General features: G+C 46.2%; 1 protein-coding gene across 2 annotated transcripts in view; it reads right to left on the reverse strand.

The window, feature by feature from the left end:
* Positions 1-10147, reverse strand: part of LOC126527306 (calcium-activated chloride channel regulator 1-like) — a 69141-nt gene extending 58994 nt beyond the window's left edge. The window contains exons 1-3 of one of the 2 annotated variants that reach the window (XM_072284455.1): positions 9474-10147; positions 2258-2411; positions 156-453 (exon numbers count right to left, since the gene is read on the reverse strand). In XM_072284455.1, the coding sequence (XP_072140556.1) occupies positions 156-453; positions 2258-2410 (451 nt within the window). In that variant the 5' untranslated portion in view covers position 2411; positions 9474-10147. The remainder of the gene's footprint in view (positions 1-155; positions 454-2257; positions 2412-9473) is intronic. The other variant, XM_050175091.3, reaches the window with a different exon arrangement.
* Positions 10148-17718: the final 7571 nt, after the last annotated feature.

Consider the following 17718-nt stretch of genomic DNA (forward strand, 5'->3'; position numbering starts at 1 on the left):
GTGTAGGGTAGCAAACTGGACAGTCTATTTACGCTCTTGCCTTTCCTTCATCCCGTCTCTCTCTCTCTCTCTCTTCCGCGTTATTCATTCATCGAGGACGCGCGGCGCTTAGTTTCGATATCTGCTAAACGTCTCGGGCATCATTTTGGTCTCACCTGGACTGCCGTAAGCCTCGGCGATGGAGTCGTTCATCTCTCCCAGGAAGCGCGGCGTCAGGTGGACGTACTCTCCGCGCTCACCGCACCCTCGGGGCTGCAGCGTGTACGGAGTGTCGCCGTACTGAGGGTTCTCCGCGGCCACCCTCACGTCGGCCATCGGGAACAGGCTGGCCGCGGTGCTCTTCGCTTGCCGCCTAGCGGGCCACGTGTCCGGGACGGCGATGGTCACGCTGCCGAAGTGCACAAGACCGCGGGTGGCCCGGTGGAGGAACGTCGAGGCAGAGCGGAACAGGGCCTTCGAGAGAGCAGTAAAAGGCGAGGTTATCACAGAGATTGACCGGTTGGGAAAATGCTGACCACCTGGGCATTCATTGATAAAGTCAAAATGAGTATTTTTGTAATGAAACAGGACAGGACAGGACAGGACAGGACAGAACAGAACAGAACAGAACAGAACAGAACAGAACAGAACAGACAGACAGACAGACAGATAGACAGACAGATATACAGATAGATAGATAGATAGATAGATAGATAGATAGATAGATAGATAGATAGATAGATAGATAGATAGATAGATAGATAGATATACAGATAGATAGATAGATAGATAGATAGATAGATAGATAGATAGATAGATAGATAGATAGATAGATAGATAGATAGATAGATAGATAGATAGATAGATAGATAGATAGATATACAGATAGATAGATAGATAGATAGATAGATAGATAGATAGATAGATATACAGATAGATAGATAGATAGATAGATAGATAGATAGATAGATAGATAGATAGATAGATAGATAGATAGATAGATAGATAGATAGATAGATAGATAGATAGATAGATAGATAGATAGATAGATAGATAGATAGATAGATAGATAGATAGATAGATAGATAGATAGATAGATAGATAGATAGATAGATAGATAGATATAACAGCGGTACCTAACCAGTTTTACATCTGCAGTGAACCATGTCGGCATGAAAGAGGTTCGTTAAAGAGCGGCTGATGCGTACACATTGCCACGTAGTCAGTTATCCAAGTTTAAATTTCAATTCAATTGAATTTTGTATTCTTGGTAGCAGGAGGCAATACAAAAACCTGTTAACACAGCTTGGCAGTGGTGGTTTTCAACCCTGTTCCCGGTGCGCTACCCATTAGACCACGGACTACCCAGAGACCCAGCTAGGCGTAAACACAGTTTCATACAAACATACATAGATACACACAAACAAACAAATATGGATGCATACACAGCCACCGGAAAGCACGTAAAGCACCCTAAAAATGCTGATGCATTAATACGTGGAACGCAAGTTGCATTCAAAGTGAATCAAGCCCTTAAACCTAGAAAGTCTTGAGAACGTTTTCTGCCGCTGCGATCATTCGGCTACCATGGCAATGGGGGTATAGAGCATCTGCATTTGTCTAATATTAGAGCTTGTGACTTGAAACGTCCTTTCTGCCTTATTTATTAAGCTTTAATCTTCTAAATTTCAAAAGAAAATATCACATATTTCTCACACACATGTTTCTGCGCACATGCGTAACCATTACGATTTGCCGCACTTATAGAGAATAATTTTGCTGGAAATGATCAACTTACAAAGCAAAAAGCCGTTTCAAGCCAAAAGGACGAAGTTTTCAGGCAAGTCGATGTGTATTATCCTTCCCAGATTCTCACGCCGGCTGAATCATCACACTGGCAGCTCCCACAGACACTTTTTTCCGGAGTAATCTTTAGCAGCCTTCCTCTTTTTTTTTTCTTTTTTTTTTTGGTAGGACATCTATAGGTAGAATAAACCGGCGCTTAACCGTTCTTAATTCTCATTGTCATTGTTCTCGTCGCGCTGCCTCTATCGACTGGCGTCTCTACGACGGCGGCCGGCGGCCATTCCGCCAATACGACAACGCGACAATGAGGTACTGGAGAAAGGACGAGGCGGTATATATGCATATCCTGAACTTTATCGGTATACGTATATCCTGAACTAATTTGTTCTCTTTTGTTTGTGTGCATTCTATTTCCCCTCCGCTTGGACCGAGAGGTCTGCAGTATGCACTAAACAAAATAAAATAAATATACCTTGATGTTGTCGATGATTCGCTCGTCGGGCTCCACGGACGGGTGGATGGCGACTACGATGTCTTCGTAGGCGCCCGTCGACTTGTCGACGTAGAGGCCGAGGCTGGGTGGCCAGCACAGAGACACGGCCACGAGAAGAACAGCGGGCCGCATCCTACGTGGTGCAAGCACGTTAGATATCAGTCAATCAGTTATTTTCGTACACTTGTAGAAAACGCGGGATGGAACGATATGGCAGGCACCTTACCGTCTAGTTTATAACATGCCCTTGTGCGTGGCGATTGCCCCCCCCCCCCCCCCACCAAAAAAAAAAGAAAGAAAGACGCCGTAGCGAAGCTTTGTTTATCGCTTGATAGCAGTTGCAGTGCGTTCGCAGAAAGTGTGTCCTCGTCCCGATCCTCAGTAAATTACGTAAGATAGTGTAGTACGGACACATTGAGTAAGCCCTGTAACATCCCTTAAAGGCACGGAATGCTGGCGCGTTAGTGGGCATTCACAGCCATGTTCCAGCGCGTCTGTCCATCCATCCATCCATCCATCCATCCATCTGTCTGTCTGTCTGTCTGTCTTTGAGCATGCGCGCGTGCGTATTGTGAGCGCCCAATTGGATGAAATGGAAGAACCACCCTACAGATTGCTCCAGTTCACTGCACCGGAAGAGGCGTTTCTATGTCGGAAGGAAAGGGGGCGTTATGTGAATGACCCGCATGAACCAACACTCAAACAAAGTATGTAAGCGAGCAACAGGTAGCCTCCTGGGGCACTGGATTGCGTTGAATGTGGCTGTTGACCACTTTTTTTTTTAAATAGTGGAGCATTGCGTCAACATTACCATGACGAGTACGCACGAGTGATATCCGAAGCCTTCCACACGCAGAACTGTGGCGATGCATGCATGTGTAAGCCTCCCAACCCTATCGCGCCTTCCAGTTGGACATATATCCCTACCGGAGTGATTTCGTCCCACAACTTCCACGCATACTCCTGTTACATATTTTCTGTTGTTTTTTTCTTTTCGTTCGGGTTGAGCGGTATACTACATATTTTACTTACAAGAATAAACGTTAAACATTTGGTTGTTAGTAGGTGTGGGTGTCTCTTCCTTCCTTCCTTTTTTACGTCTTGTTCTTTTGGGCTGTTTCTGCACCAACCAGCCCAGATGTGTATGCTTCTGACGTGCATTGTGGTTTCGAACTCCTCTCCACAAGCACAAGATGGACAACTTACTCTGTACAATCAAAAAGTAACAAAAGTAAATTGAAGCTCAAGCCTACCTCGATGATTATCAATGTCGCGCGAAGCATTTCTGAAAGGTAAACACGACACAAACGTGTGGGCAAACTTTGTTAATTTCTCAGGTGCTATTCCTAAAGGGCGCCCTCACCATGTCGATACATTTTGAGCTGGCAAGCACAGTGCATATATACAATTCACGCTAACAATCGTGTCTGCAAAGTATTACACCGCTACGCACCACGAAAACAGCTCAAATTGTAAACCAAACGCCGTGCGCCTTTCTCCTTGCGGATCATAACTCGCACTGGAACCACATTTTTAGACTTCACAATCTTCGGGATCGGCACACATTTTTTTTTTTCGTAGACAGAACGTCAGTGAAACGTCATCGCATCCTTGCGCGCGTGAGTTTGATTTGACCGTGGCTCCAACTACAGGCAAAGAAAGTATTCGAGTTTAAAACGGTTCGTGTAAGCAACGCAGAAGGCGAAGGCAATGCGACAAAGTGTCCACGCTTCGCGGTAAATGGTGCAGCGACGTAGTGAGTATGAGAACAGGCTTCTACATCGTAGAAGGCGGATGCCTTCGCCTTGTCACCCCCCCCCCCCACACACACACACACACATACACATAAACACACACAAACGTATGCTATGGTAATGATCATCGCCGCCGAACTCATATCCTTCACACCCACGGCAGAACAGCTGGCTGACTCAGGCCATCACCCATCCGGACCATGTCTATCTGACGGAATTCATCTCAGCAGATTCGACATTAGAAGTGTGCGAATATTGCCGATTTCCAATACGTATCGAATATGGTCATTGCAGTTCGATTCCGAATGATCACGCGTGCTGTCAGAGAGCCAATAACAGAAAACAGTTGTTTCTCATTTACAAAATAAATTGACAGGACGAGCCCTAGCGAGCGGCATTACACGCAAGTATGAAACGACCGACCGTAAATAATAGTGTAAACAGGCCTCATTTTCTAACTAAGCAAACTCCGCACAGGCTTTGTATTTCGGTTTGTTTCGATATGAGGAAAAAATGCGACATTTGGTTTGGTATTCGGATATTGTTTTTCTTAATTATTTGCATCCGATTAGATACATGAATGCCACTGTCCCTACACCCCTACTTTATGTCTACTTGATAAATAGAGATAAAAAGCGAGCACTTTATTTATTCAATAAACATAAAGTATCTTTCTCCTTGTCATTGCATCACGAGAGAGAGAGAGAGAAAAATTTATTTACAGAAAGGCAGAGAGGTCATTGCATCACTTTCACTGATCTATCTATGGGAATCTTCTGTAGGTCTACATCATTTTTCAAGTGCTGTTCGCGACGTGCATGAGAACGTTTGAATAATACCCACCCTCAAGTACGTTGACACAAGTGGCCTGGACTAAGGTAGCCAGCTTGTTAAGCGCATATACTGACGATAAAGTGTTATCTCTCTGTGCACATATTGCCGCTTCGCGAGTCTGCGTTCGCTGCCCGTTTGTTTTCTTGAGCTGTTCCCCCCGTGTTTTCGCATAACACGATGCGTCATCCGTAGCAAAAAAAAAGAAAATATGGGGTTTTACGTGCCAAAACCACTTTCTGATTACGAAACACGCTGTAGTGGGGAACTCCGGAAACTTCGACAACCTGGGGTTCTTTAACGCGCACCTAAATTTAAGCACACGAGTGTTTTCGCATTTCGCCCCCATCGAAATGCGGCCGCCGTGGCCGGGATTCGATCCCGCGACCTTGTGCTCAGCAGCCCAACACCGTAGCCACTGAGAAACCACGGCGGGTTATCCGTAGCAATTAAAACCCTTAAAGGACCAGTATTGCCTACAGGCAACGCATAAAAAAAAATTTACGGCAGAACTCATCTCACGGTGACTGTCGATGGTAATTGCGTTTAACATTCGATCAATGTGGCGAACCACCGCATTCCGGTGGTTACGCTTATTTAACACGCTGAGTGGTCATTCGGGGACCTCCGTTGCTTCGGCTGTATATGCGATACGCTTCAATGACGTCCCATCTTTGCTATGGCGCTCGCTTGCCAAGACCGCCCACGAGCGTCGCGGCACGATAACCACTGCATGACGTCGAATGAATGACGATGACTCATGAATGACGTCGGTGGAACGACAAAGGCGGTATAACGATTAACGACAAGGATTACTGTATTCGGCCTGTGTTCGCTTTTTTCTTTTTCTTTTTTTTCTTTCGTTGTTGTAAATAAACTGTTGGTGTTTTGTTCCCGCACAGTTATTCCTGCTATCATGACATATGCCAAACCTTGGTATTATCTGTAATCAATTTTGTATTTTTGTTCTGTAACCGTTCTTCTTTTGCTGCTTGTATACTTCCTTATTGTATGCTACTGTTGCTTTGAGACGTTAACTACAGTAACTGTTTTGTACAGGAGGTGCCGATGCAGTCTTTGACTATGGGACCTCCTTCTGCATACTAAATACTTGTAAGGTGACCCAACATCTAATACTAAATTCTGATTCTGATTCTGAACGACTACGCCACGACGTCGACGAGGTGCCGATACCTATATGATGACGATGCTATAGTGAACGACGACGGGATGACGTCGACGAGGTGTCGATACCTATATGATGACGATGTTATAACGAGAGCGCGACGACAACGACATGAGGACAGCGAGACGACCACAACCGGGTGGAGAAGCTGGAGTGGCGACGACGGTATAAACACGACGGCCCGACGGACGACGGTATAGGACAACGGACGCACAAAAGCGCCCGTCTGACGGCGACGCAAAGACGGCGATGGCCTGACAACAACGGCGTAACCCAGACTGAACGACGACAGCGTCATTGCGCTAGAATGACAGAGAAGGAATGACGTCGACGGAATGGCGAAGGCGGCGTGACGTAGACGGCACGATGACAATGCGATGGCGAGAGTAAAACGACGGCGCGACGACCATGGCATCGACGGTGTCGACGTTAGAATGACGTCGATGCAGCGACCGCAACGGCATAACGACTGTATGACGAAGAATGCACGACGACGGCGAATCGAAGACGATAACGTGACAACGGTATGATGACACTTGGGGGACGACGAGTGAGTGATGATAATGAGGTGACGACGACGACGACTGTATCATGAAACCTGGATGACGATGATGGCGTGGCGACTACGGCACGACGAGAGTCGGATGACGAGGCTGGCACGACGACGACGGCACGATCACGATGGTCTGACAAACGGGTGCACTAAATCGACTGTCTGACGATGATGGCATGACAACGGCGTCATAATCACGATTGAATGATGATAGTACGATTACAATAAAGTGATGACGAAATATTTACGTCATGGGAACGACGAAGGCGATATGACGACGGCCGCGTAACGGCAATGGGATGACGTCACTGAAGTGATGACGATGGTAAAACCACTGTGTGACGACGACTGGACGACGGTGTGGCAACGAAGGCATGGCGAGAGTCTGATGTCGAAGTTAGAATGACGACAATAGTCCACTGGTGACGACAGCTTGGGCCTCTGGGTGTGGGTAGGATGCGCGACGACGACGGGATTACAAAAGTCAGACCGCGAAGTGGAAATGACAAGCACTGAACGACCACGACGGCACCACGACGTCGGTGTGACAACGAATGCACGATCACTCTATGACGACGATGGGGTGACGACAATGGCGTGACGAGAGTGGGGTGACAAAGGAGGAGTGGTGACGAAGAAACGACAAGGGCTTCGCGACCTAGAGCGAATACTTAGAGGACCGAGCTATTAGATAACGTCGGCCACTGGGTGGAGGTATAAGGCGCGACGACGAACGCATGACGAGATTAGGATCAAGAATCTGGAATGCCGAAGATGGAGCGATTATGACGGCATCACCTGCCACGAACGTATGCCTACTGGCTCAAGCAAGAATTCCACTCGGGCCAGTGGGCTAGACCTACCGGTCTCGACGTGGGACTAGACGGGTGCGCGACGAGTTCGCGTCCTCGCCGGACCTGCAATAAAGTTTCTTATCTCACTTACTCACTCGCTCACAGGCCACTTGGCCGGTGTCAGATTAGATAGATAGATAGATAGATAGATAGATAGATAGATAGATAGATAGATAGATAGATAGATAGATAGATAGATAGATAGATAGATAGATAGATAGATAGATAGATAGATAGATAGATAGATTAAAATGGCTGAAGTAGAAAAAGGTTGCTGATAGCTTTAATATTTTTTTCTTACCCAATTTCGGTTTTGAGTGCGGCGTTTCTGGCTAAACGCCTTCGGCTGACACTGAATGACAGGTAGAAATCGTGATTTGTTTGATTAGGGCAGGAACAGAGGATGAGGAAGTACGCCGCGGGACTCGTTTTCTCTTGAAAGCATGGTCAGAGGAGACACACCGACTCAAGATACCCGGATGCGGCGGCATCACACAGTGTAACTCAGAGGGCACGCGATGTGCACCCCCTGTTTCACAACCGCACTTCTGCTCCAACTTTACGACTACTTGGGCGCAGTTGATGTTCTGAAATATTCGAAAGAAGTATTCGAAAAATGTTCTCATTTACGAATAGTGATCATTCGGTTCGAAGACCGAATCGAGTACGGCACTATTCGATTCGCTATTCGAAAGCTTCGAATATTCGCTGGCTCTTATAGGACAGCGTTCTGCCTTCAGCTGCTGGCAAGAGCGTTCCGAACACGCCCACTAGCCATACAGTGTCTCTGCGCTTCCAGTTGTCAGTTAACTCGCCCTCGTTCTGCCATATTCTAGCCTCATTAGCTCAGGTGGTAGAGTGACCCCACCCCCCGAGCGACATCCCTCCCCCCTCCAGGTTTGCTTTTTAAAAAAAAAAAGAAAACTACATTAGGATGCCCCCCCCACCATAAGCAAACGGTACAAAAATCGTCTTTTATAGCCTTTTTTTATTCAGATAATAATAACCACAATGGAACTAAGGGCTCGTCATACCTGCGTGTTCCACGTCATTACATGCATATCCGACCGCAGAGACCATGTTTGCAAGGTTCAAGAGTGTCTCCCCGACGTTAAAGAACCCCAGGTGGTGCAAATTTCCGCAGTCCCCCACTACGGCGTGCCTCATAATCAGAAAGTGGTTTTGGAACGTAAAACCTAATAATTTAATTTTTAAGTGCCACCCCGGGACAGAGCTTCTGAACTTTTCTTTCTTTCCTATATGGCCATAATTGGAATGGAATTTGTTATCGGCGAAAGTCGGCGTAGCCGCGGCGCTCTGCTGATGTCTAAAACTGGTACAGCGCAACATAGAAAGGAAGAAACAAGCCGAGCCGGCCAGATAAACGAACAGCGCTCTGTTCGTTTATCTGGCCTGCTCGCCTTTTTTCTTCCTTTCTACGTTGCGCTGTACCAGTTTTAGAATGCAGTATCTACTCGCCCAATCCTCAACCCTAGTGATCTGCTGATGTGTTTTACGCCTTGAAACTGGACGAATTTTTTTCACCCGTGAAGCTTTCCTCCTGAGAAATCGGTATTGGGTTTCCTTTGCAGGACAGCTCTTCCTTTTCGTGTGTCGTTCTTTATACGAGCTAGGTACTATGGTACCTCTGCAATGTCACGGTTCTTCGTAACGCCAAGGCTGCTTGCTTGTAACGTCACGCCCGACGTCTCGAACACTAGAATAACGCTTAGAACGATCGAATTTGTTCGCTTGCGGGTTTGCAAAGTGACGACAGCGCAGCGCGGCGTACAAAAGAACGTTAATCGTGCTGCGCTGATGGCGCAAACATTCCTTCAGTTTTGCATGACTGGGGTTGCCTATATATAGGTCATGAGAAAGGGTAGGTCTCAATGGAGCTGCTTAGCGCAATCACTGACTCTGGACTACCGAGCCTGCTTGCTCTTTCTTTTTTTGTCTATTGTCTATTTGAGCTATCAAATAAGGTGATATGGCTATGGCGTACGGCCTCGCTTACCTTGAATATTGTCAGCCGCTGTCAGGGACGAGCTGTCTCCGGGTGTCGCCGACGAACTGAGTGAACGTTTTTTTTTTCTGTCAGTACCGGCGAAAAAAAAATCACGGAAGCACCGACGCAGGCGCATTCGCGAGTCAACCAGACGTGCACTTCGCGAGGACGAGTTCCGTTTACTTATACGGCGTATGAAACTACAGCGCCTTACTTGGCCTTGTGAAAGAAAGATAGAAGCCCCCGTTATTTCGGGGCCGACGACAACGGCAGCAGCTCGACGGTGTACCACGACGTCTCAGATAAGATAAGCTGAAAGAATGATCTCTGGGCGCGAGCAAACAGCTCGCTTCGGTTACCCGATCCAGAGTTTATCAGTCCGAACGCAGAATTTAAAAAAAAGGAAGATCTAAAGATACGGTTAGACTTTGCTTATTGCGTCGGCGTTATTTTTTTTTTTTTTTAAGACAGCGCAGCAACGAACAGTTCTGTCGTGTACGTGAGTGGCACGGTGGGGGCGATATGCCAGCCATGCTACAGACGGGGTCAGCCTGATGGCAGACCTTGACGGCACTTGATGCGCCTGAGGGTCTACATTCCGTGTCAAATACGTCACCACGAGTCGATCAATCCGCGCGTCTCTCGCGGAAATGTGAGCGGAATGCGCGACACTTCCTTAACAAATGTCCACGGTCTTTCTTTGTTTTATTATTCCAATAACTCACAAGCTCCTTTACATAAGAGCATTAGTGCGAGTGGGACAATATACATGGAAGTCGCAGAAGCTAGCATAAGAGGGAATACATCGATTGAAGAAAAACGTTATACAGTTGTTAGCGGCAAGCACCGGACATTATACTCTTAAAATCAAGGAAGGCAATTACACAAATTTTAGGGTTTTAGAAATGTGGCTATGTAAAAAACGGAACACAACTAGCTTGGCGGTAAAAAGAGGCAAACCCTCTTTTTCGCATCTTCCTCGCGTGGTCCACGTCCCCTCTAGCCCTAAGCCCGCCCCTATATAACCGCACATATATTTTATTCATGTTACCCCTAAAGGCCCTCATGGGGAGGGTATTACACAAGGTGGGGTGCGATATAATCATTAATAACGCTGTACATACCCGAAAAAGCAACAATAATACACACAGCAAAAATGAAAACAAGCCATGAAAACGTAAAGCACAATACGGAAGGAAAGGATGAACAAAAGAAGAACGAACAAAATATTATTGCACACTTCCATCAGAGCGAAGTAAATATATCTATAGTAGATTCCTTCAATTGTTCGGCGCCAAAATAAAAGATTTGTCGGCGCGCGGATATCAGCCCACGATGGGGGACACCCAGCAGCACGCGAAAGAGTCGAGAGACAGCGATAAGCGCAGCAAATATGCATTGTCCGTGAGATAAACACCTAGTGACCTCTTCCCTTCGCATGCATGTGCTATGTCGCGCTGGGTAGAAATCACGGACGAGTGACTCTCACTTCCGTGACGTCATCGTCCCTCTTTCAGGTAAAGGGCTATGCGAGCGCAAGGTACAGTTCCGTGTTGGTCTCATATTTATTGCAAGCGCTTGGAGCTGTTCGCTTGGAACGCTGGCCAAGCTGCTAAAGAAAAAAGAAGGAACTGTACAAAGTACGACCTTAAGACCTACAGCACTCGGTCGTCAAACTCCTGACGACTGAACAGCGTGTATTGCATAATTGTATCTTGCATCGTCTTTTTTATATCCTCTTTTCTTTTTTGTTGAACAGCTTGGCTAACGTTAGCTGGGACACGCGGTATAGCCTGTTTGAATCTCACAATACTTAGATGCGTAATTTACAACATGATTATACCTGTATCGCTTTTGAATATTTAACATTGTATCTGTATAAATTAGGCACCCACCTCTTATTTAATACCCCGTTTATTAGGGGTAAAACGATGGATGGATGGATGCTATGAGCGTCCCCTTTGAAACGTGGTGGTGCGTTGCGATCATCAAGTTCTTGTTCTTATTTTGTCTAATGTCCTACCTATCTCTTTAAAAAAGCGAAATGAAATGAAGAAGCGCCATCTGGGGAATACGACCTCCGACAGCCCTGCATGCTGCAGCTGCTGATGGCAGACCTTGACGGCAGTCGCTGCGCCTGAGCGTGCACTTTCCCTGTCAAATACGTCACCATGACGTCACCACGAGCCGATCGATCCGCGTGTCTCTCGTGGGAATGTGAGCAGAATGCGCGATGCTTCCTTGCGTAAACTGTCCGCGGTCCTTCCGAAAAAGAAGAAAAAAAGAAAAGAAAAACGAATTGTTCCAAACGTTGATGAGGTGAACCCTCTTTTTCGCGTCTTCCTTCCGTGGTCCGCGTCCCCTCCTGCCTTAATTAAGTGTGCCCTAAATAACCGCATATATATTTTATTCACGTTAACCCTAAAGGCCCTCACGGGCCGAAAAGTAGGCAAGGACGTGTTCTAATTCACCAAAAAGTCAGACATGGTTGAATGAAAAGACTGCAGAAAGCCGGGGCAAAATTCAGAGCCATTCCACTATGTGAACGTGGTTGACCTGCGAAGCTTTGTATATGGTGATAAACATGTTCATAATAAATATGTTGAGTGAAAATAAAAAACACATACCACCATGAATTTCGTTTCTTTACGACTTTTGTATTTGTTGATTTATCATATTGCATACTCAATGCTTTCCTTTTTAATATTTAACCTTCTTTTGTTTGTTTGTTTTTATTATTTGGGCACCAAGGTGACTATCGGTTTGTGATCACTATATGTACGGCCAGTGGCTCTGTGGCGACACTGAAGAGGTTCTTGGCCAATGTGAGGTCTATACACGACAGATGACGCGTCGTGGGCACACTGATGTTCGTGTAACATTGAATGCCGCGAACCGTTCCGAGAGAGACGACACGAACTACTTTCCGTCCGGCCGAGAGACACGTCCACGTTGAAGTCACCCACAATTACGATGGGCGTGGAGTCAGCAGCGGTGATCCAGCCAAGAGGTGCACGCGATTTGCCGTCTGCGGCGCGATCTTCGTCCGTTATCACGTGACGCGCCCGCCGTCGCCGCGCACATTCCCGCATCTGTTCGTGACGGTGGCGTTCATCGTAGGTACCCGCCGAGGTTGCTCAGTGGCTATGGTGTTGGGATGCTTGGCACGAGGTCGCGGGATCGGATCCCCGCCACGGTGGCCGCATTTCGATGGGGGCGAAAACACCCGTGTACTTGGATTTAGGTGCACGTTAAAGAACCCCTGGTGGTCGAAATTTCCGGAGTCCTATACTAAGTCGTGCTTCATAATCAGAAAGTGGTTTTGACACGTTAAACCCCATGATTTAATTTTTTTCTTCGTAGGTGCGCTGTTCGTTCGCAGTCCTCACCGCAAGCCGCCCACCCATTGCACGGGTGGAAGGAAACTGAGATAAGATTAACGTGATTTGCCTATAGCAGAGCCCGTGGCGTCAGTCAAACCGCAATCCATACTAAAAAGTGTCTATTCCGTACTTCTTTTTGGGCCAAGTTGGTTCATCTTGAAACATATTGTGTGTATTGCTTGTGTGTACAGTTTCTCCCTTCTTGTGGTCGTCTGTTTGCGCTGTTACCCATATGTTTCAAGTGCCTATTCCGGTTTTACTTTCTTTACTACGATATTCTTTTTTTCTATCGCAATGCGTATTGACACTTCTCACGATTAAACGCAATTGGGGCATACATACCTGGCGATACGCTTTAAGCTTGAGCTCTTTTAGCTGTGGGCTGGCCGCCATCTTTCTTGCATGCGCACACAGACCGCCAAAACCTAGCGTATAACAGCTCCGCTGTAAAAAAAAAAGAGAGAGAAAAAAAAAAAGAGAGAGAAATAAATAGGGTTCTCCCAAGAATAAAGTACAATATCTGTGCCTCTTTCTGTACCAGATCCGATTTCCCTATTCGAATACGTGCGAGTCAGAAAAGTTCTCATTAAACAACTGGCGAAACGATACGACTCAAATTCGTTGCATTTAAAAGGCCTTCTTTCTTTTGACTACTTGGACTTGACCTTTACATAGGCCCCAATTATCTTTTATTTGTTTGTTTGCTTGCTTGCTTACTTGTTTGTTTGTTCGTTTGTTATCTACAATCTATAACAGTATCCTCAAGTTCGAGAGAGTGTTATAGAGCATGGCACTAATTAATGCATATCGTGCATAAAATATAACTGATCAAATCAACAAAACTGGAATATAGTGAGCGCCGTATTCAGGGGACATTGTCACTCTCTGGTATATCAGCTTTGGGGAGCCATGCTTTCGGTGCACGTTAAGAAACCCCATAAGGTCAGAATTATTCTATAGCGTGCCCCCCTCCCCATCCCTCAAAAACCCACAGCGCAGTCGTTGTCACCGTTATCGTCGTCGTCGTTGTTGTTGTTGTCGTCGTCATCGTCTCAATTTCAGGACGTTACCCTCGTAATATAATTTATTTTTACCGTTTCCTTTTTTTCTTTATCTGCAGTAAACAATCACTGGGTAGGCCAGCGGCCAGAATGCCAGCCAATCCAAGCTTTAACACGTCATAAGCAAATGCGTGAGAAACACACAAATGCTCTCGTTAGGCAATCGACAAAAAAAGAAAAAGTTTTTAAACGAGATTTTGCTGCATTTAAAATTAAATGCTCGAACATTTTATTACAATACCTGCCGAAAATTGATAAAATAAAAAAAAACTTGAAGCCCAAATTCTACAAATGCATAATTCTGTGCCAAGAACCGATATCGCATTTCTGTGAGCTGCATCTGTTAGAGCATCTAAAACGGATAGATCCGATATACTAGTTTATAGATTGTGTTAAATATTGGCGATGTTTGCGAGCGCCTAAAAAATCACTAGTGTATTACAGAATGGTGTATAACACAGCAACTTTCTCCACTTTAGGTACACTAATAGGTATAGTTTGCAGAGTTGCGATATACTTTACTTTTTTGCCGAGTTAGACAGTTGTATAGATCTGGCAATTCAGTGTTTTAAAAATATTGCAGCGTTCAATTTATTTTTTAGGAAATTGATGCCTAAAAAAATGCCTACTGTAGGTACATTCTCACCTTCTCTCTCTCTTTCTTTTTCATTTTTTTTAACACTCAATAAACCTCACGAGACTTCGGTGTCGTGGTCTCCGAGAAAAACATTTTTTTTTTTTCCTTTCCCATGTACTTAGATAGCAACTCCTGACGTAAAGCTTTCTTTTAAACCCCCATAATTTCTTCCTGCTCTTCTTTTCTTTCTTTCTTTTTTTTTGATCTCTCTCTTCGTACACGGAGTGGAGAAGCCCTGCAAAACATCGATAACGTTTGCAGCCCCGACAGCAAGAGATACAGCTCATCCGCAGTCCTCTATTTACGTTCGCCCCACGACCCTGCAGCTATTGGCGACGAGAAAGGCCCGCGCGCCAGAGGTCAGGCTCGAAATAGCACAGCTCACGCATTGCTATACGATTCACTGTGCGCCGTCAACCTGCGTCAAAGAGACTTCCGCCAAACATGTCCCCCGAGATTCGCCAGCGCCCGACCTTGGAGGCCATGCGCCAGCCACGCAGCTTCCTGCAAAAACCTGGCGCTGCGATCGTTGAACTACTGTGGGCGTAGAGTGAACTACATTCTAATAAAGGTATTAGGGCTATTTTTTTTTTTTTACCAATACTTTGTGCGGGCTCGTGTAGACGAGTGTAGTGCCGGGCAGAGGCTATGACGTTGCGTGCTGCTCTTGGCTTGCTGGGCTGTAGCCAATCAGAGCAGACGACTGCGCGTCGTCTTCTGCATCAGCAGACGAAAAGCGCCTGACTCCGCGCTTCGCCTGAATTCGCACTTACTGGTTGCGTATATGCCCTTATTGCCTGAAACTAAGCGCCAATATACACGAGTTCCCTCTCATCAACAAATATAGACTAAGTGCAGCGAAATAAATGGCGAGAGCGCAGAGCACGAAGATCACTACTCAATGCGTCTAATACAGTGCTGAGTCTGAAACAGCCCGCACAATCTGTAAGATAACTTAATCTTCTCTGAAGGTTAGCTCACTTTGCTCGGTGGCACATGGTCACGCCAGCACTTCGCTACCGTGTTTGCAGCGAATATTCACCATCGTCGCTATATCAGTGCAGACCGAGCCGACAGTATCAGACAAAATGGCGCCACGCGTTTGCAACGCCAGCCTGTTTGTTTGTCGTCTGCTGCCTACACCCATCATAACCGCAGTTTAAAAAGTTTACTCTTCATGCTAAACTACAGCTATAGAAATGGTGTCGCGTAGGTGGACGGAGCTACACTTTTCTACAACAAGTAAAAAAAGAATGGCGACTTCCTACACTATGGTGCAAAGGTAAGATGAGTACAGGTGTTATCAATCCAGCATTCCCACGTCTTATAAGGTTTCTTGCAAAAATAGGTCTATTCTTTTTTTTTTTTTTTTTAACTACGCTGGCTACGGGTTTCTTGCGAAAATATGGCTATCTTTTTTAACCTACACTGGCTACACTCGTGTAGCCAGCGTATGTTAAAAGATAGCCCTACTTTTGCAAGAAACTCTATCACGTGGGAATGCTGGATCGATAACACGTGTACTCGTCTACAGTCTCCTCGCTACTGGTTTCAGACGTTGTGAGTCAACTTTAGTGAGCCCCATATGGTTGGCCGAAGCTTTTACACATGCTCATTTGTTCCTGCATAAGTACAGCGAACCTGGCGAGTGGGAAGCGATCCATTGCGAGCTGCGCGCGACACCGGGCGAGCGCCGTCAATCAACTGGTGGTTCATTCAGAAAAAACAATTTTTTGTCGACGTGGAGAAATGAATGTGCAGGTAAAATGGGCTATTTCGAAATACTTTACCGCAAAATAAGGTAGCTCAGTGCGTTCAGCAGAAGCGAAGTTATTGGCAGTGAAGCGGTGCTTCCGTTACTTCTTTAATGCCTCGCACTAAAGAAGGCTACGACGGAACGGCCGTGCCCACAAAGCTCCGCCTACTGAACGTCACCGTGGCGCGCAGTTCAAATTTGATTTTGGATGTTCATGTAGACGCCACCGCTTGCGATTTCGGCGCCTACGACGCGCCAACAATAAATAGATTTAGTTACACGTACGTAGAGGCTTCACGTACGCAAACGTGAAAAGCCTACGTACCTTACGTGCACGCCATCTGAAACGCTTTTAGCTACACGTACGCGACGCACGCCAAGAGGGACCCCGTAGCTCCATCTATCGGGAAATGTGAACACGGCGGTAGCCAATTCCATCCTGTCGCCGTGTTTCGATGCGAGCCGTCTGCGCGCGCGCGGCCCGCTATCGCTTGTTCCTGATCTTGCGGAACACCCGCGCGAAGCCGTCTACGTGCGCAAGAAACGCACGCAAAGAATTGAATCTCACGAACGTCCGTGAGACGCGCGCGCGCCCCCTACGTTCTACGCATGCGCACTGCTCACTCGTAGAAGCTCTACGTACGCAAAGCCTCTGCGTACTACGTGTAACTAAAACTAATAGCCCACGCGTCACCCACGCGCCGCCTCTCGCGATCGCGAGGCAGTCGCCCCACATTTCGCTCCATTTGCAACGTGCCGCGCGAGAAACGTTATCCGCGCCAGCCAATATATGCTTCTTTTAAACTAACTTAAGCTATAACTTAAAATGTAAGCTTCTTTTAAAACTAAAACCGCTGTTAAAATATAATTCGCTCCTTGCACGGATCGAAGTTTATCTGTATGGTGGAAGCCAGTGTGTGAGAATTGATGAAGGGTGCCCTGCTCCTGCACCTGTTAAGTCGGTCATCCCACAAGGATCTGTTCTCGAGCCTCTGTTCTTTTTAACCTTTATTAATAGCATAGTTCACCACCTACCCGTCAAAATTAAGCTATACACTTACGACTGCATAATCTATACCCGCGTTCACAATTCCAGCGACCAGGTTGTACTTAATAATGATCTAGAGAAAATTGCAACCTGGTGCTCAGGTTGGTAAGTGACAATAAAGGTAAAAAAATCAGTTGCGATGATCATAACACGGAAGCGACAGTCGTTAAGTTTCTCGTACTGCATAGGTGGCAACGCTCTCGCAAAGGCAAACAGCTATAAATATGTGGGTGTAATTGTAACATTGGATCTAGGGTGGAATGAGCCCATATCGGAAGTTGTGAAGAGTGCCATGCGGAAACTTGGTTACTTAAAGGGACACTAAAGCGAAACAATAAATCAGTTTAGACTAATGAATCATTGTTTGAG

The sequence above is a fragment of the Dermacentor andersoni genome, chromosome 9, assembly GCF_023375885.2.
Source record: "Dermacentor andersoni chromosome 9, qqDerAnde1_hic_scaffold, whole genome shotgun sequence".
In the NCBI taxonomy this organism is placed as follows: Eukaryota; Metazoa; Arthropoda; class Arachnida; order Ixodida; family Ixodidae; genus Dermacentor; species Dermacentor andersoni.